The following is a 20,379-nucleotide window of genomic DNA, read 5'->3' on the forward strand; positions in this document are numbered from 1 at the left end:
GACCATCATGAACCCATCCTTACAACCATCACTTCCTCCTCTCATTTCACTCGCTTTCCTCTCATATTCTCGTAGAAGTACCCTTATATATATATATATATATATATATATATATATATATATATATATATATATATATATATATATATATATATATATATCATCTACTTCGGCGTTGCCTGTGACCACCAAGAACCAGCACCACCTCCCTCCCTTTGAGAAACCTTCTAACTCCATTTTCAATGTTATAATTCTATAGACTTAAACGCGATGATAAAGGGACCTTGATGTTTTGAAGAATCTTGATGTTTTCAATGTTAGAATTCTACTAGGCCTTCGATGTTTTCAAGAATCTTGATGGTATAAGAACTCTAATAACATGGAAATTAATGATATCCGAGATAATGATGATGATGATGATGTGTGAGGAGACTAAAACAACTATTAATTTGTTTTCAATGTTAGAATTCCATGGACTTAAACTCGATTCAACAGTGGAATAGTTGAAAAAAGTTTGGAGTTTTAAAGTTTGATGAAATATTATGGAGACAGAGGCGGGGGAGAGATAACGGTGGCTAGAGACGGAGGGCGTGGTGGAAAGGAGATGATAAGTCACACCAACAATTAGTATTGTTTTGGTGGATTCGTTGTATATGTATTGTGGTAACCTATAATAATTACAAATAACAAAATCAAAGATAACAAAATGATAAAATAGGGTAAAGGAAAAACAAAGTAAAATTTAGCGGCTTATTTCTAAGAGTGTTAGTCACTATGCAATATAATGAAACCAAATAGATGATCCACATAAAAAAATTGTCCTAAGGGATGAGGGAGTCATTCCTTTCCAACCAATGTCATATCAGTTTTTGTTTATCTTTTTTCTTCATTTTTTCCAATCTATAACACACGGAAATCATATCTTTTTCAACCCATTCAATCCACTCAATTAAAAAAATACAAAACAACTAAGGTACAAGTCTTAAAACACATGGTACAAGAGAAAATGAAAAAGAGAATATATACATAAATGATGAAGTGGGTTACTGTAACCAAATAAACTAGAGAGTTTGAATCTTGGAGATACCAGTGGTGGTAACTCTATTTAAAATTTTACGTTGATTGTTTTGTATTTTTTTTAATTGAATGAGTTGACAATGATAGGGTTTTCGTGTGTTGTGGGTTGTAAAACGTGAAGAAAAATGAAAGAGAAAAACTGATGTGAGAGTTAGGGGTGTTCGTTTGGATGGATCGGTTTGATCCGATCCGATCAAGTAAATCCAAATTGATTTCGGTTTTCAAAACATGAATCCAAATTGTCCAAACTAAATTCAAATCCGATCCGATCCAATTACAATTCGGTTGGATCGGTTTTTATAATTCGGTTTTCAAAAACCAAAACATTTTAAAACGACATATAATTATAATATTACCCAACTTTACACAAGAAGAAAAAACAAATAATTTAGTTGAAATTTGAAATTTATAAACATCTAATAAGAAGATATATTATAGTTAAATATTTTATAGATACAAAACTTTCTAGAGAAAATGCATATTAATGTTTTTTTTATCGGGTGAAACGTTTTGAACCTATTTGAAAAAATAAATTACAAAATTAATAAATAACTATAGATATAAATTATAAATAGATAAATAATAAATGTTTATTCGGTTTTTTGGACAATTCGGTTCATATTTTATAAACCAAAACCAATCTGAAATCCAAAATAATAATTCGGTTTTGTTGAAAACCAATCCAAAAATCCAAATATCCAAACAAAATAGTTCAATCCAAATTGTTTAATTGGGTAATTTGGTTTTATCCAAATAATGAACAACCCTAGTGAAAATGGGTTAAATGGGTTGCGAGATAATGACTCCTTTCTCTCTTAGATTTAGAGTATTGTTGGTACATTTTGCCAACCGGATCATTGTGTAGTTTTGTTTAATATTTTTATAGAAATATAAAAAACTAAATTTTTTGTGCACCACATAGTGAATATTTGCAATTTACTCTATTATCAGCATTGACAATCTTCACAAAATTGGTAAAAAGATATTCAACGTTGATTTCTTTGTGTACTGTAATATAATTATGTAAAAAATTAATTACATGAACTCTGTTTTCTCCCCCCTAAATATTTAATATCTAAATTGTTAAATCAAAAAACCATAATCACCAACTTATATAGCTAATCAAATCAGTGAACAACACAAATATGCATCCGTTGAGAAGGAAAAAAAAACTCGATTACCACAAAACAGGATTAACCCTATATTACAGCTATGTACACCAATTTATATACCTAATCAAATCAGTAATCACCATTGAAATCAATCTACAGTAGCCAATTCAGGGATTAAGAGCGACATCTCCCTTAAGCAGTCTATCATATGAAAGCTAATCTACTCAAAAGTCAAATCAATCAAAAATTCTAACCCGATTCAGCAAGAGATTAGAAGACCATTTATCAGTAATAGGAACTTCATAACTATGATCAGCACCGATATCATCATGGTGGAGCCACCGTCGGAGAACTTAACTTCGAACTTAGTACTCATGTTGGGGTAACAAATCCCCCATTTTTGCCCTGTCCCATCACTCTTCAAACCCTTGGTTGCAGTGTCGTTGGTATCAAACAGCTCGTAAATGTAAACCTCCGTCACCCCTTCTTTCCTTAGCGGCGTCCCTTTGCCTGATCGGAGATGCTTAACCAAACCTTGTAAGTACATTTTAGAGTAAACGTCTCGCGCCTCTACTGAATTGAAGGGATCGAAGCACGGCCAACCTGTCTCGGCCACAATCACCGGAATATTCTCGTGTCCAGCAACAGCCATCGCTGCAATAACAGCATCCACCATCAGATCGAACAAGTTGCGGTATCTGACGCCGGTGATTGTGTCCTCTCTGAAGTTATAAGCGTGTTCTTGAAACAGAGAGAACCCGATAGGGATCTCCGGTCGTAATTTGTAGACAGAGTAGGGGTACAAACTCACAAAGAACGAAGAGTTTGTTTCCGTCAAGTAATCGAGTAAGGGTTTGATGATGAGATTACTGGCAGGTTCTTGGAACTCAGCGGAGGAAGGCGGAAACGATGTTGTCATAATGTTGACGAAGGAGAAAGTTGTGGAGATCATGATTTGCCGGATCCCCATGTCAATGAGAGATCGATGGATGTTATGAATAGCAGGGATGACGAGATCGGCGGAGGTAACATCGCCCTCAGCGAGGACATTGGTTCCTACGGATATGGCGGTGATGTGCGCACGTGGATAGAACGGAATTACGTGATCGTAGAGCCACCGATAAGCCGCCGAGCGGTTGGCGGAGATGGAAGAAATGAGTGAATTAGGAATAGCTAGGAAGAGAGATATGTTTGTATAGGAGAAAACTCGGATGATGTTAGGGTCAGGAACAGGGAGGCGGACGGCGGTGATCTTTAGGGATTGGAGTATGGCAACAACGTCTTCCGGTGGAGGAAGACCCGGAGATGAGATGTATGTGACGCCAATTGTGGTGGCGGCGGCAGGGGAGAGGATGAAGAGTAGAGAGAGAAAGGTGATGAGAGAGAGTGGGTGGGACATAGTTGCAGGTTTTGGCGATTCGAAATTGCTTCTCTATCGTCAGGGATATGCGCATTACGCCGGATGGCGTATAATAGCCAACGCTGATCGTTTACTGCCGTTAGCTGTTTACCACCTCCTCAGTATTGGCGGGAGTTTACGGTTGCAAAGATTGTACTATAGGAATTCAACTTTCTTTCCAACAACTCATGAATTCCTATCTTTTATCATTTGTTATATTAAATTTACACAAATACCCCCCCCCCCCCCCCCCCCCCCATCTCTCTTTCTCACACACACCTTTGACAAATAACTTCTCGCTGTAAGCAAAATGTTCATACAAATAATTCTCTTGATTTCTTATTACTAAACCTCCAATATGTTTTGCAATTTGTTCTCTACTCCACTTCTTATTTTCTACATGTCTTTTTTTTTGTTAGAAAACGGGTCGAACTGGAAATCTAGAATCTCGTTTTTTGATAGATCATGTGTGTCCACTTTGCATGATTAATATTTTAATACTAAATTTAATATGGTTTAATCTATCAAATATACTTTCTATCCGGTATAAAAGAAAGCAACTATAGAGAGAGTACATGATAGTGAAGATCGCAAGTGGAACACAATTTTATTTTTTTCTAACGTGATGAACATGGGATGATGATAAAAGACAATAAAAGAAATTCAGCTATTTCTTTGTTAAAAACATCAATGAAGATTATGATTAAAGATTAGGAAACTCAATTTTCCTTTATTGTAAGTAATAGATTGAAATGGTTATTACTAAGGTTGAAGGGAATAGTAGCATTCTTAACACAATGTCATATCATTTTTTTTGGTGCCAATCTCACTAACATATTTCCCTTAGTATTTGATAGGAAGTGTTGGTGTCTCAATTTAATATGGTTGATTTGGGGTGGGGGGAGGGGGAATTAAAATAAATAAAGAAATAGAAATCAGTCAAAATCAAGAGAGCAACCACCAAATATGTTGTAGACAAATGAAGCAAGAATGAAAAAAATATGTGGTAGAAAAATTCATAATTTTGTGAAAGATTTTTTTAAATATAATTTAACAAAGTTAAAAGAACAATTTATAGGTTTTTGAAAAATTAATCTTAATTTCGCAATATGATTGTCAGATTACACAATATGATTGTTAAATCAGATAGGCATGCTACACATAATTTCGTAGGAGTCACCTATACCATGAGATTTTGCAGGTTTTATCTTTTAAATGGATGATGGTTTTACCTATAAAGTGGAATTCGCTAATGTGAACTGCGAAATTCCAATTTTGATAGTAGGCTTTCCATTTTTTTTTTGCTTAAATAAATGAGCACATGTATGACTTAATTTATGTCTTTCTGAAAATGATTTATTTTTTGCTTAAATTTTAGAAATAAAAATCTTATAGGAATTAACCAAAATTTCTGTTTTCACTTAAATAAATAAAACGGGGCGGTAGTTTAGGAAATAAATTGAGCGGAAATTTGGGAGAGGGATAATGACTTAAAAGGGTAATATATTTTTCGATTTGTATACATTTGGTCACTGACTTAAAAGGGTAATATATTTTTCGATTTGTACACATTTGGTCACTTCAGTCCTTATGACCGATTATTTCAGGTTAACCGGTAAAAATGTCTTAACAGAGTAATATATTTCTCATTTTGTACATATTTAGTCATTAATATTTTTGTACACATTTAGTCCTTAATTTTTTTTGTTGCAAAATATATTTTTTTTTGTTTTTGTACTCATTTAATACTTATGAATGTTTTCTTTAAGTTTTTATCACAACATCTTACATGAAACAATCGTTAACGATGTGTTTTAGGCTTTTGATGCTTATGTCCATCACGATTTCGACTACTTGGTTGCTTAGATCATGTGTTTTGAACGTCATAACTTTTCATATTATCTCGGATTTTAACGATCTTTATATCTATGCGTTTGTATTTTAGTCTACTACAACTTTCGTTTAGATTACTCCTGTTATAAAGTAATATATTTAATTACGATCTTTATATCCATACGTTTTTTATGAATACATATATGGATGTTTTTTTTGTAAAATCGTAAGTAAAAACATATTATATTTTAACGGGAGTAATATTAACGAAAGTTATAGCATACTTAAAAGACGAACACGTAGATATAAAAATCGTTAAAATCAGATATCGTATGAACAAGTTACCACGTTCGGAATACAAAACGTAAGCCAAACCACAAGACCTATGCAATCGCGATGGACATAAGCATCAACAACCCCAAACACCTCATCAATGATAATCCAATGTTAGATGTTGTGAGAAAAACCCTAAATAAATCATTCATAAGTACTGAATTAGTACAAAAACAAAAGGTGACTTATTTTGAAACAAAAAAATATTAAGGACCAAATGTGTACAAAACGAGAAATATATTACCCTAATAAGTCATTTTCTCGGCTAACTTGAAGTAACCGGTCATAACGACTGGATGCAGTTTAACAAGTTGAAGGGATAAATGTGGACGAAAAAAAAAAAACTCAGTGACCAAATATGTACAAATCGAAAAATATATTACCCTTTTAAGTCATTATCCCTTTGGATATCTTAAAAAATAGAAACGCTCATCGCCTGACATCACACTTATTCTAGCTTATGCCGTAAAAAACCCTAACTTTTGACTATCATCACACGTATGGAAGTTGGCGTTCTACATGTTTCCTTTCTTTTTGCAATGTGTTTAATGTGGCTTTTTATGTATCATCTTGATATGAGCTGTGTCTCTTACGTTCTTTCAATTCGACACAAATGTCAATGTCGAAACAAATTACTTATATATAACAAATGTTAAGATTTAAAAACCTTCAAATACCAGAATAGGGTGTTAGTTTATACACTTTCAAGGCTCAAATCGATTGGGAACTTAAAACTTGGGTTTAACATTGATAGGATTTACATGTCTTGATTATAACTAAACACAATATACTTACTTCCTGCTGATCCGAAATAAAACACAAACATGTTCGCTTGATGTATGTAATAGATCATACATGCATTTTCCCTTGTGGCTATGTACATAGTTGTGTTTCTTCCTCTTGTTGTTGCTTATAAAATAGGTAAGAATACATTATTTTGAATCAGAAGTCGATGGAGGTGGCAATGAGAAAGTGCAAGAAATAGTGTGAAGATGAACAAATGAAGAGAAAGAAAAATAAAGTTCATTGGTTTGTGTTTCTTCCGGATGACGTCCTTTTAAATATCCTTAAAAGGCTTCCTAATGTTTTCCTTCGTTATAACGCTAAGTATGTCTATAAACAATGGTTCAATATAATCACTAACATGATCTTGCTACCACGCTTCTGTTATCCTCCAGAAGCCATATGGATCCTTTACAGGGCTCCATGCGGATATAAGGGAAGAAGGACAAGGACTAGAACTAGAACTGAAACAGCAAAATATTGACATACATTTCTATGGAAGGATAAAGACATGGTATAACGAGTTTCTTCTGATAACAAACCCCACCAAAAGAAGAAACTCAATGTATATTTTTAATATAATTACCAAGGAAAGATCATTTCTTCCCAAATGTCCAACATCTTGTACATAACATGATACAGACAGATGTGAAATGACCTTTTCCTTTGACAAATCCAAGGGAGTATACAAGGTTGTTCACTTGTATATGGGTTTATCAATCCAATGTCATATTTTACAATTGGAAAAAGATATTGTCTCTAGTGTTTCCTCGAAGTGGAAAAAGATCAAATTACCTTTTAAGGGGTGTTTGACTTATCTTTTGAGAGGCAAAAGTCCTTTTAAGAAAAGATAAAAAATGTTTGGTAAAAACCCTTTTAAAAACTACTTTTGTATTTTGGATATAAGAAAAATGAACTTTTTGAAAAAGTCAATAAAACATGACTTTTTGCAACTTTTACTAAAAGGACTTTTAGTCTTTCAAAAGATAAGCCAAACACCCACTTAATATGGATCATAGGGATATAGGTGAGTCAGTTGCAATTGGGGTTCAAGGAAGGTACTTTCATTGGCATGTTAATTGTTCTAAGTACCTGGGTTCGTTTGATACTAATCTCGAATTTTAGGTAATATTCATCCTCCTTCTGTATACAAATGTTATAATTTACTGGTACTAAACAAAATAAAATGATGTTTTTTGTATTATTTTGAACCTTTGTCTTAATGGTGATAGAAATTTTTAAAAAATAATAACTTTAATGATATAATTTATTGGTATATTTTTTACAAAACAAAAAATGAATGACTTTTTTTAAGACTTTGCTACCTCGTAAATCATTTTTCTTTTTATATTTTGCTTCTCAACTGACTCAAAGAGGGTGGGAGGAAAGTTTATGCGATGGAGTTAAGAGATCGAAATTTTGAAAAAAGAAAACTGCCAAAGTGGAAGTTAAAGTTTGATCCAGAGCAAGATTGGGAATCAATTTCGTGAAGGAATCAGTAGGTCTTTGTATATACGAGGGAAATTGAGTTACGTAAACCCTACTGGTGTATGTATGATGTTAGCCAACTTATTGTTAATCGAAATTTTTTGTTGAAATTTGAAAGATGATGTAATGTGATAGGAGTAGAATGACTATGAAGGATATGAATCATTATCTTTTTGAATTTATAACATCTAGGATTTTGTCAAATTAGTCAGATTTTGACCTAAATATAGTTTAACACTTGAAAACCCCCTTTGTAGCGTGTGGTGTAGTTGTTAAGGACTTAAGGTGGGAAGAACTTAATATCTTTCAGATGAAAACGGAAAGGCCATGGATTTTGGAATTTTGTGGTGTTGGGTGTGGGTTGAATCTACTCGATTATGGAACCAGTCCATATAAATTTTGACCACGAACTCTATTCCTTAATCAATTCCACAACCCTAATCCAATCGATTTCTGCACAAAAATGGTTCTTAATGTTTAATAATACCCAATTTGTACTTGAGAGTTCTTTTAAGATCTTCACTATACTTGATCATATAAACACGGTGCGCACATCTTCAAACTTCCAAGATTTACAAAATGACTCCCCAAAAATTTTGTTCTTTCAAATGTACCCAAAAGTTAATTTTTAAAAAAACCACCAAATTTTCGAAATAATGCAGTCAATCCATTTATTTCATATTTTATACCATCAAAATACAAGATTCTCCAAATACTCAATATATCTTAAAGTATATTTAAAATATGCTGCAACTCATGGACAACATTTTTGATATTCATCCGTTGTGGTGGGGAATCCAAGGAGCATGATACTCCAAGCTTGATAATTGAAGCCAAACATTCCTCCATTTTCTTTGCATTTGCTATTGTATGTTTTGTAGCAATAGCATCCTCTTGAAGAAAATTCAGGAGGTCGTCATCAATGACATTTGTTACATGGTCTGGCAAGGCCATGCATGCAAACTTATGAAGTTCGTTAAAGATGCTGTCCGTGGGCCTCTTCCCTGTCATCACTTCCAATAATAGTATTCCAAAACTACAGACATCCCCACTGCTTGTCATCTCACTCCCAAGTCCCAACACCATACTCTGCAACTTATAAGCACAATTACTTTAGGAAAAAGGTAATATACTACAAATAAATATGAGCATGTGGGAATAAATGGCCTTTATCTGGAGGTGTGTACCCAATCGTTCCTCTAATGCCACTCGTGCTTTTTTGGTTTGAATTTGTTCCAAGAAATCGTGCTAAACCAAAGTCTCCAACATGGGCCACCATATCATCGTCAAGTAGAATGTTGCTAGGCTTCAGGTCACAGTGAAGGATGGATGGCTGGCAGTGATTGTGAAGATAATCAAGCGCAGATGCGACATCAATGAGAATATTTATTCTCTGGAAAAGATTCAGTCTGGATGTGGTTGCACTTGAATGCAACCAATCATGTAAGCTCCCATTGGGCATGAACTCATATACCAGAGCTTTGAAATCATTGCCTTGAAAGACAACACTTGAACATGAAGTTATTATTTTAACTAGATTCCGGTGTTGAATACTCCGCCACACTTCACACTCTGCTATAAAGCTTCTGTGGGCACCTTGGTTTTGAAGATGTACAACTTTGATTGCAACAATCGTATCATCATGATCATCAAGGACTCCTTTGTAAATAGAGCCAAACCCACCCTCGCCTATCAAATTGGCTTGGGAGAAGCCATTGGTAGCCTTGAGAAGTTGACTGTATGATACTTTCATGAATCGTTCTCCTCTTGATGATTGAGACGGTTGACTCTTCTTCTTACATAAAAAATTTGCAAAACATAATATGGTGAAAAGTGTGGATGCGACCAGAATGAGTATGACGAAAAAGGAAACCTTTTTTGATGTTTTTCTGTCTCCTTGCATTTCGGTAACCCAAGTTGAGCCAAGCCACCACAAATCCTGCTATTCCCCAAAACAGAGAATTTCCTTGCATTGGCAAAAACTCCTATCACCAGTACTTCACCCTCAAAATCATTAAATGATAGGTTTACATATACAAATGAAATCCGTTCTAAGAAATGAGGAATTTGGCCTGATAAATTATTATGAGAAAGATCGAGGGTCGAAACTCCTTTCATGGAAATTAATGCTGGAGGTACAATGCCTTGAAACAAGTTGCATTTGAGGGATAAAAATGAAAGGCTAGTGCAACTACCAATGCTATTAGGAATCTTACCTGATAAATTATTATGAGATAAATCCAAATAAGTCAACATCTTGAGGTCGCCAACCTCTATTGGAAGTGACCCAGACAGGTTGTTTTGAGAAAGATTTAGTATGATGGTTAGAGATGTAAGTTGAAGAAGTTGAGTAGGTATTTTTCCACTGAGTTTATTATATCGTCAAGGTGTAACTCCAATCGATGATGACAATTTCCCAGGCTTGATGGAATATGTCCTTCCAATCTGTTGGAAGTTAACCAAAGGCCAGTCAACAATGATAAGTTCCCAATGGCATCTGGAATTGGCCTGAAAATTGGTTGTTATATAAGTAAGCTTCTTGTAGGTTTTGAAGCTTACCAATGGTGGAGGGGATTTTTCCTGTAAATTGGTTTTATGTTAAAGAGAAACCGATCAAGCCGACCAGATTACCTATACTTGAAGGGAGGTTTCCATATAAATGATTTCCTTCTAAATATAGAATCATGAGTTGATCAGAAAGATTACCAATTGATGTGGGCAGCACTCCTTGAAAAGTGCAGTTACTAAGATGTAACACCTTTATTCTGCTGCAGTTCTTCAAAGTATCAATAAACTTCATATCGTCTGCTTCTCCAAATCCATAGATGTTATTACCCAAGGATACAAAATATATATCTTTTAGTTTTGCAAAGTCAATTTTCAGCTTCCCCCTAAAATTGTTATCCATCAATTCAAGAAATTTTAATTTCGAACAGTTAGATATGGAGGGTGGAATAGGTCCGGTCAGTTTGTTACCCCGTAATTGAAGGAACTCAAGATGAGGGAGCATTTCACCTATGGCTGAAGGAAGACTACCAGTAAGCTGATTGACAGGCGAGGACAAATTAGTTAGGAGTGAAAGGTTATAAATGGAATGAGGGATGATTCCAGATAAGTTACAAGCACCAGAGTAAAATTCTGTTAAAATTTTCCAATTTCCTAAGGTGTCAGGAATGCTCCCACCCAATGGATTTCTTGTAGCAGAGAACAGTTCCATTGATGTTATATTCCCCAAAATAGGCGGGATGCCACCGGTTAAGTTATTATCATAAACTGAAAGATAAGTAAGTTTGGAGAGGAAACTGATCTCTTTGGGTATGCTTCTAACTAGCTTGTTAGCATAGAGTCCAAGATCTTTAAGGTTAGAACAATGAAACAAGTTAGTTGGAATGACTCCGCTGATTTTGTTAGAGCCAAGATAGAGGAAACGTAGCCTGGAGAGACGACCGATTTCATGAGGGATCATTCCTTGAATGTTGTTGTTCCTGAGAGAAAACACATGAAGGAAGCTGAGGTTCCCTACATAAGGAGACAACGAGCCGTGTAGGCCCCGCGACTCCAATACTAGAGCAGTCACTCTTTTATTATTCTGCTTCCCACATGAAACACCACTCCAATCACAGAAATGAAAGGAAGAGTTCCATGAGCTTAGACCTTCTTCATTACTGATCATCGACTTGAACTTCAACAAAGCTTGATAATCGGTCTCATTACCACCATCATTGGAAGCAGAAATGGAGGCAGAAATCAGAAAAATAACAAGAGTAGAAAAGAGGAAAGCAATACGAGAGTTCATTTTAATTTGGTACTAAATTTAGGAGTACAAGAATTTCTGGCTTTTAAATTTACTCTTTTTTTTTGTCTGTTACCAAGACAAATGAGGACCCTACAACCCATCAACATAACCCCTGTGTTTTCATTTTATTTTTGCAGAGCTTCATATATTTGGAATCTTGTGGTGTTGGGCGTGGCCACTGGAACAAGTGTTTATGGAATTTATTTATGTGGGGTTCAAAACCGTTAGTAGGTGGAGAAGACCAAGACTATATTAATTTACTCTGTCTTTACAGTTTTTGTAAAGCACTATGCATCATCTTTGAAAATCACTGTCTAATGAAAAAAAAATGTTCGGAATCCTATGTTACCATCTTCGATTAGCCATAAATATATAAAATCCATGGTACATCTAATTGGACCGGGTTAAAGAGCCTAGTCACGTGGATCACATGTGAAAGGCTAAACAACCCATGCTCACCAGGGGGCGGATGCAGGATTTCATAGTAAGGGTATTATGATTCCAATCTCTACCCTATGACGATTTCTCCCTAATAAGAAAAAAAACTAAAAATAAACAACATCAACAACCCTTTTATTATAAGAACCAGTTGGTTTTCATTACATACAAACAAAAACCCTTTTATTATATGAATCACCATCTTTTTGAAATTTATGAAATCTGGGATTTTGTCAAATTAGTCACATTTTGACCTAAAGATAGTTTCACACTTTAAAACGCCCTTTGTAGATGTGTAGTTGTTGCTAATAATATATTTTAGATGAAATAATGCCATTTATATGTTTAAAACTCAAAGGATTGTAAAGTAGTATGGAAGAAATCAAGAAACTGATAGCAATGGGTTAGTGATGGTTTTTGGACACAAATGGTGAACTAAGCTTTAGAACACCCCTAAGTTAGTGCCATGTCTTCCTTTTTGTTTATATGTATCTAATTTACCTAATTAAAAGACTAACTTCTCTTTTGTCTCAAATCAGTGTTACTTCGATTCAATTTATGGCATTGCCGGTTTTTAAATTTATAGGCAAATACCAAAAAAATGTCAAGTTTTACACACTTAGTGAAATCAATGTCATCCACAAACATAACCCCTGCCCATTCATTTTCTTTTTGGAGAACTTCGACTTCATATATGGTGATGAGAAGTCCAACCAATTCATGAAAATCAAAAAACCACATAAACGGCTCAAACACGTGCGTGTGAACGAAATTGAAAAGAGGAAGACCATGGATTTGGAATTTTGTGGTGTTGTGTTGGGTGTCGGTTGAATCTAATTGATTATGGAATTTATTTAAACAAATCGGTCGATATAAACACATTGCACATGCTTCAAATCTTTGACCACGAACTCTATCCCTTAATCGATTCCACAACCTTAATCCAAAAAAAAATTGGTTCTTAATCTTTAATAATATGCTCAATTTGTTCTTGGATTCTTTTCTTTGTTTCTTATATATCCCACCAACAAAAACCCAACATGAAAAAAAAACAATAAATGGTATATGTATTTTTCAAACTTCCAAGATTTGCAACTTGACCCTCCAAAGATTCCATTCTTTCAAATCTACCCAATTTTTTTCTTAAAAGACCACGACATTTTCAAAATAATACATTCAATCCTTTTATTTCATAGTTTATACCATCAAAATACAAGATTCAGCAAATACTCAAATACATCCATATTTAACAATAAATACACACAATCTGGACTCACATGACACCTCACATATTTTGAAGCATATCCAGAATATGCTGCAAGTCTCGGACAACATTTTCAATATTCATCCGTAGTGGTGGGGAATCCATAGAGCATGATACTCCAATCTTCACAGTTAAGGCCATGCATTCCTCTATTTTCTTTGCTTTTGCTTCCGTACATTGCGTAGCAATAACTTCCTCTTGAAGTAAATTCAAAAGGTCATCATCAATAACATCGGTCACATGGTCTGGCAAAGCCATGTCTGCAAATTTATGAAGGCTGAGGCCTTCATTAAAGATGTTGTCCGTTGGCTTCTTCCCTGTCATCACCTCCAACAATAGTATTCCAAAACTGTAGACATCCCCACTACTTGTCATCTCACTCCCAACGCCATACTCTGCAACTTATAAGCCATTACTTTAATAAAAGGAAATGTAGAAGCTACAAATATATATGAGCATGTGGTAATAGATAAACTTTACCTGGAGGTGCAAACCCAATTGTTCCTCTAATGCCACTTGTGCTGTTTTGGCCTGAATTTGTTCCAAGAAATCGAGCTAAACCAAAGTCCCCAACATGAGCCACCATATCATCATCTAGCAGAACGTTGCTAGGCTTCAGGTCACAGTGAATGATGGTTGGCAGGCAATGATTGTGAAGATAATCAAGTGCAGATGAGATATCCATGAGAATATTTATTCTCTGGAAAAGATTCAGTCTGGATGTAGATGCACTTGAATGCAACCAATCGTGTAAGCTCCCATTGGGCATGAACTCGTATACCAAAGCTTTGAAGTCGTTGCCTTGATAGTCAACACTTGAACATGATGTTATTATCTTCAAAAGATTCCGGTGTCGGATATTACGCCATGCTTCACACTCTGCTATAAAGCTTTTGTGAGCACCTCGGTTTTGCAGATGAAGAACTTTGACCGCAACAATTGTATCATCGTGATCAAGGACTCCTTTGTAAACAGAGCTGAACCCGCCCTCACCAATCAAATTGTCCTCGGAGAATCCATTGGTAGCCTTGAGAAGTTGAGCGTATGATACTTTCATGAACCGTTCGTCCCTCGATGCTGGAGACGGTTGACTCTTCCTTTTCTTACACCAAACATATGCAAAACATAATATGGTGAAAAGTATGGATGCAATCAGAATGAATATGGCGAACAAAGGAAAGTTTTTTTTATGTTTATCATGTGTCTCATTGCATTTGGGTAACCCAAGCTCAGCCAAGCCACCACAAAGCCTGCTATTCCCCAAAACAGAGAATGCACTTGCATTGGCAAACATTCCTATCACCGGTACTTCACCCTCAAAATCATTAAATGATAGGTTTACATATACGAATGAAATCCGTTCTAAGAAATGAGGAATTTGGCCTGATAAATTATTATGAGAGAGATCGAGTATAGAAAGTCCCCTCATGGAACTTAATGACGATGGTACTGTGCCTTGAAATAAGTTGCCTTTAAGAGATAAAAATTCAAGGCTAGTGCAACCACCGAGGCTGTTTGGAATGTTACCTGATAAATTATTATCAGATAAATCCAGAGCATTCAGCATCTTGAGTTGGCCAACCTCTATTGGAAGTGACCCAATTAGGTTGTTTCGAGAAAGATTTAATACTATGGCTAGAGATGAAAGTTGAACAAGTTGTTTAGGAATTTTGCCACTGAGGTTGTTGTGATCAAGTTGCAACTGTAATAGATGATGACAGTTTTCCAGGCTTGATGGAATACGCCATTCTAATCTGTTGGATCCTAAATCAAGGTTAATCAACAATGACAAGTTTCCAATGGAATCTGGAATCGGCCCTGAAAATTGGTTGTCATATAGATAAACAACTTGTAGCTTTTTAAGCATACCAATGGTGGAGGGGATTTTTCCTGTGAACCAGCTTCGTGATAAAACTAAAGTGTCTAAGCCCACTAGATTACCTATACTTGAAGGGAGGTATCCATATAAATTATTTCCTTCTAAATGTAGATGATAGAATCGATGAGAAAGATTACCAATTGATGTGGGCAGCACTCCTTGAAACTTGCAATTATAAATCTGCAAAACCTCAAATTTGCTGCAGTTTTTCAAGGTATCAATAAACGTCATATCATCACCTTCTCCAAGTTCACTGATGTTACTACCGATGTAACCACCAAGGGTTACCACACGAAGATCTTTTAGTTTTGCAAAGTCGATTGTCAACTTCCCACTAAAATTGTTGTAGATCAGTTCAAATTGTTCTAATTTCGAACAATTAGATATCGAGGGTGGAAGAGGTCCGTTCAGCTGGTTACCCCATAATTGAAGTAGCACAAGATGTGGGAGCATTGAACCAATGGCTGAGGGAAGACTACCTGTAAGCTGATTCCCAGCCAAGGAAAAATTCGTTAGGAGTGAGAGGTTATAAATGGAATGAGGGATGGTTCCAGATAAGCTACAAAGACCAAGGTATAATGTTGTTAAGCTTTTCCAACGGCCTAAGGTGTCTGGAATGGTCCCACCCAACGGATTTCTGGTTGCAGAGAAATATTCCATGGATGTTAAATTCCCCAAGACGGCCGGAATTCCACCTGTTAAATTATTATTCTCAACTATAACAATGGTAAGCTTTGAGAGGAAACTTATCTCTTTGGGTATGCTTCCAACTAGCTGGTTATGATAGAGTCCCAGCTTTTCAATGTTAGAACAACGAGACAAGTTGGTTGGAATGAGTCCGTTGAATTTGTTATAGCCAAGATCAAGGATACGTAGCCTAGATAGACGACCCAGTTCATGAGGGATTGTACCTTGAATGCTGTTGTTCCAGATAATAAGCGAACGAAGGAAGCTGAGGTTTCCAACATGAGGAGACAACGAGCCTTCTATCCCTTGTGAAATCATTCGTAGATCAGTGACTCTTCTGTGGCGCTTCCCACATGAAACACCACTCCATTCACAGAAATGAAAAGAATCATTCCATGAGCTTAGTGGATCATTGGTGATCATGGACTTGAAATGCAGCAACGCATGATAATCGGTCTCATTCCCACCATAGGAAGTAGAAAAGGTGGGGGTAATCAGAAATATAACAAGACTAGAAAAGAGGAATGCAATACTAGAGTTCATTTTAATTTGGAACTAAATTTAAGAGTACAGGGATAATTGGGTGCTGGCTTTCGAATTTATACTCTGTTTTTACATGTTAATTATAAGCCTACACTGATATGCAAAATGAAAGCCATCCATAAATTTCTAATTATCATCTTGACCAAGACAAATTGAGGATCCTGCCAGTCAAAATTACATATAGCAATCATTCGTTATGTTCCAGACATAGACTTAAAACAGTTTTGAAGATAACAAACAGACTAAGACCTTATGAATTGACTTCCAACAAACCATTTTTACCATAGTTGGTGGAATCAGTCAACTGCTCTTCAGACGGTTTTCTAACCTTTTTTTGTTTGGATCTTTATATAATCCAAAACAAAAAAACTTATAAATCAAAGTTACATATATATATATATATATATATATATATATATATATATATATATATATATATATATATATATATATATATATATATATATATATATATATATATATATATATATATATATATATATATATATATATATATGAAAAGTGAATATGTGGTTGTTATGTACCTAAGATTAGGTATAAAACCTTTTAAACGACGTAATTTTAAACAAAACAAATGCAATTTCATTTTTTTCTTAGTTTTGTTTTAATAGAATACCATTGAAGTAAGTTCAATTATGAAATAAAAAAGATCAATTATATATATTTTATTGCAAATAATTATTGAAGTTTATAGAGAAAATAAAAAAAACTAATATTTTTTAACGAATATAACTCAAGTGTTTTGTCTTTCAATTAAAAGACTATATCCAATGATTTTGTGAAAAACTTGATTGCGTTATGATATGTTCTTCTTTTATCTTTTATTCTATTAGTTTTCATTTACAATTTAGTAGAGTTGATTAAATGATCACAACTTTTAATGCTTTTAAGTTCTTAGACATAATGAAAAAAAAGAACATAAATTTGATCGATTTATTAACTCCATCTAACTCCTTTTGTAACTTTTAATTGGCTAAAGAGTAGTAGCTTTCAACACAATGATGGTATCATTAAAATATTTTCCACAAAATATTACAAATCGACTTAGAAAATGCCTTTGGGTATAGAATGAATGAATGATGTGAAAACCATTTTTCCACACTAAATTCCAAAATTTGTTTAATAAAGAAGACAACCAATATTCTAACCCCACCTGGGGTTTAGAATACTGAAAAAACTATTTTCCACAAAGAACTCCAAAATTTGTTTTAGAAAACCAAAAACAACAAGTATTCTAACCCCTTTTTGGGTTTAATATAATAACATAACTATCTTTCTACATTGAGTTCCTAATTTATTTTAGAAAACAGAATATCACGAGTCTTCTAACTCCTCTGTGGTTTAAGAAAATCTGGCTTAAGTGTTTGAATCCCAAGTTTTATAGATGTTCAATATCAAAAAACTTGCACACTAACTAAATTAGGAGTACAAGTATTTATGGCTTTTATATTTACTCTTTTTTGGCTGTTACCAAGACAAATGAGGACCCTACCCGTCAACATAACCCCTTTGCTTTCAATTTCTTTTTGCATATATATATATATATATATATATATATATATATATATATATAGAGAGAGAGAGAGAGAGAGAGAGAGGTTCAAATGTTTTTGACAACTATTGTGTGTCTGTGTGCACCAATAAGAATTCAGGAAATAATTAATTATTAAATAAATCATTTAAGGGTATTATAGTAATTTTGGCATATTTAAATATGGTAGATAATTAATATGTTCTTTATTATTCCTTTAAATATGGGATGTAGTCAAAATCTGTTGAAAAAAACCCTAGCCGATCACGTCTACAACGATTTATCCTCCCTCTCATTTTCCCAGCATTGGTCCCTACTATTCAGCGGAGTTTCGGAGGTTTTGGGCTAACGTAGAAGGGGAGATGTGCTAGAGGCTCGATCATATTTATAACCGACCATAGTCTTCATGTCGTCTCCTCCCTTTCCATCGGCCACTGTGTGCTTTTTTAACTCCACGCACATTGCCGGACCACCATCATCACCAGCTGGATTCCACCATCATCCATTCCACTCTTGCTTAACTGCGGTATATATTTCAAGATGGAAAACAGAGACAAAAAAGACACGTGAGTGATGAATATATATAATTCCTCTCATACACAGTGAGTTTTCATTATTTAGAAAGTCATGGAAACATCTTTTTGTATTTACCCTATATTTTATTTGCATCGATAATGATATTGTTGTAATTTTTTTATTAATTGCAATGATTAATACATATTATTTGTGATGAAAAATAAACAGTTTTTTACTTTGTAACAATTTGTTGCCACTTAGGTTAAGCAATGCTATTGTTGTAGGTAGTGGAATTTACGATTTATTATACACTGGAGTTTATGCCCTAATTCCATTTTAGGCACATTAAATCGTTTTGCATCAAAGATTTATTTTTAATTTTAGGTTATTTAGAATTTTTTTATCTATCTTTTTTTTTAATAGGGTCGTGATGTTCATTTTCTTGGTAATGATGCAATGAAAATTTTAAGACATAGAGTTTCAAGGCACCCACTGTTACGACGAAGAAAGAAAATGAGAACTTCTTTTTGAATCTCTTGGATATATAAATTTGTCAAAAGTGGTTTGAATTGAGGATTATATTCTATTAGAATAAATTATAATTCATTAGTGTCTACTACTTTCTAACAGTTGCAGCCTTATTATTCCATGTTCAGGCCTGCATGAAAAAAAACATTATTTTATGTATTTTGTCAAAATGTATTCTGCAATAATAATCTATGTATTCTGCCAGAATTTATTCTATGTATTCTGTCATATTCTTTTTATTCTACCTGAATATATAAAGTGATAGTTAATTGCAAGTAATATATTTTTAACCATTATTAATTTTTGTTGTATTTGTGATAGGAATGACTGGAAGAATGCGTTGAAGACCTAATAGGAATAACTTGAAGATTGAATAAAGTTTTATCATATTCACAATTTAAGAATGTTGTTATTTTTTAAAAAAATTATTCATTTTTGTTGATATTCTTTTAGAATATGTATAATTATATTAAAATGTATAAGGTTTAGAGTCTGTAAGAATATGTATGAATTTGTATTTAAGTTCGGATGTATAAGAATATATTAAAATGTTGTTATTTTTCAACCTCGGATTCAAGAATTTTGTTATTCTTTAATAGTATTCTAATAGAATAAAATTCTGCAAGAACATCATTATAATAAAAAAATATTCTTACAGAATACAATCAATTATGTTTACAATTTACGTTAGAATAAAAATTAAATTAATTAAAAAAATCAGATTTTTAAAATTAGGAGAATTAATTATCCCTAAAAATCCGAAAATTTCCTTTTATAAATGTAGTTAATTGTCCAAAATACCCTTTTGCTAAAATTTGTGTGATTATATGGTACATGTTATATCATTGTAATATCATACTCTCAAATCATGTACATTGATTAATTCAATCCGTTGGTTTAGATCAGTGCATTCTGGCACACAATAGTTAGTAAAAACAAAATAACCTAAGCCTATATATATATATATATATATATATATATATATATATATATATATATATATATATATATATATATATATATATATATATATATATATATGTGCAATCTTGTGGTTTTGGGTGTGTGGAAAGTGGAACTAGTGTTTATGGAATTTATTTATGTAGGGTACAAAATTGTTTTAGTAGGTGGAGGAGAAGACCAAGACCATA

General features: G+C 33.8%; 4 protein-coding genes across 4 annotated transcripts; all 4 read right to left on the reverse strand.

Moving 5' to 3' along the window:
- Positions 1-2,361: 2,361 nt before the first annotated feature.
- Positions 2,362-3,802, reverse strand: LOC111905791 (glucan endo-1,3-beta-glucosidase). The gene has a single exon (XM_023901527.3). It carries the CDS (start codon positions 3,586-3,588, stop codon positions 2,449-2,451), a length of 1,140 nt encoding a protein of 379 aa, XP_023757295.1. The 5' UTR covers positions 3,589-3,802; the 3' UTR covers positions 2,362-2,448.
- A 4,868-nt stretch (positions 3,803-8,670) lies between these two features.
- LOC122196549 (probable LRR receptor-like serine/threonine-protein kinase At3g47570) lies at positions 8,671-9,937 on the reverse strand. The gene is made up of 2 exons (XM_042899571.1): positions 9,213-9,937; positions 8,671-9,114 (listed from the first exon to the last, which is right to left on the reverse strand). Exons 1-2 carry the CDS (start codon positions 9,926-9,928, stop codon positions 9,084-9,086), a joined length of 747 nt encoding a protein of 248 aa, XP_042755505.1. The 5' UTR covers positions 9,929-9,937; the 3' UTR covers positions 8,671-9,083.
- A 681-nt stretch (positions 9,938-10,618) lies between these two features.
- Positions 10,619-11,940, reverse strand: LOC111905704 (putative receptor-like protein kinase At3g47110). The gene has a single exon (XM_023901425.3). It carries the CDS (start codon positions 11,819-11,821, stop codon positions 10,619-10,621), a length of 1,203 nt encoding a protein of 400 aa, XP_023757193.2. The 5' UTR covers positions 11,822-11,940.
- A 1,487-nt stretch (positions 11,941-13,427) lies between these two features.
- LOC111905701 (receptor kinase-like protein Xa21) lies at positions 13,428-16,806 on the reverse strand. The gene is made up of 2 exons (XM_023901423.3): positions 14,004-16,806; positions 13,428-13,918 (listed from the first exon to the last, which is right to left on the reverse strand). Exons 1-2 carry the CDS (start codon positions 16,630-16,632, stop codon positions 13,545-13,547), a joined length of 3,003 nt encoding a protein of 1,000 aa, XP_023757191.1. The 5' UTR covers positions 16,633-16,806; the 3' UTR covers positions 13,428-13,544.
- Between the last annotated feature and the right edge of the window lie 3,573 nt (positions 16,807-20,379).

Source organism: Lactuca sativa, chromosome 2 (assembly GCF_002870075.4).
Source record: "Lactuca sativa cultivar Salinas chromosome 2, Lsat_Salinas_v11, whole genome shotgun sequence".
In the NCBI taxonomy this organism is placed as follows: domain Eukaryota; kingdom Viridiplantae; phylum Streptophyta; class Magnoliopsida; order Asterales; family Asteraceae; genus Lactuca; species Lactuca sativa.

What these genes read in the sequence shown, in the direction of transcription:
- LOC111905791 (XM_023901527.3), bottom strand. Translation starts at nt 3,588, where the DNA reads ATGTCCCACCCACTCTCTCTCATCACCTTTCTCTCTCTACTCTTCATC.
- LOC122196549 (XM_042899571.1), bottom strand. Translation starts at nt 9,928, where the DNA reads ATGCAAGGAGACAGAAAAACATCAAAAAAGGTTTCCTTTTTCGTCATA. An exon ending in GGCATTAGAGGAACGATTGG is followed by an intron (nt 9,115 to 9,212) that starts GTACACACCTCC and finishes TATAAGTTGCAG; the next exon opens with AGTATGGTGTTGGGACTTGG.
- LOC111905704 (XM_023901425.3), bottom strand. Translation starts at nt 11,821, where the DNA reads ATGAACTCTCGTATTGCTTTCCTCTTTTCTACTCTTGTTATTTTTCTG.
- LOC111905701 (XM_023901423.3), bottom strand. Translation starts at nt 16,632, where the DNA reads ATGAACTCTAGTATTGCATTCCTCTTTTCTAGTCTTGTTATATTTCTG. An exon ending in AATTGGGTTTGCACCTCCAG is followed by an intron (nt 13,919 to 14,003) that starts GTAAAGTTTATC and finishes TATAAGTTGCAG; the next exon opens with AGTATGGCGTTGGGAGTGAG.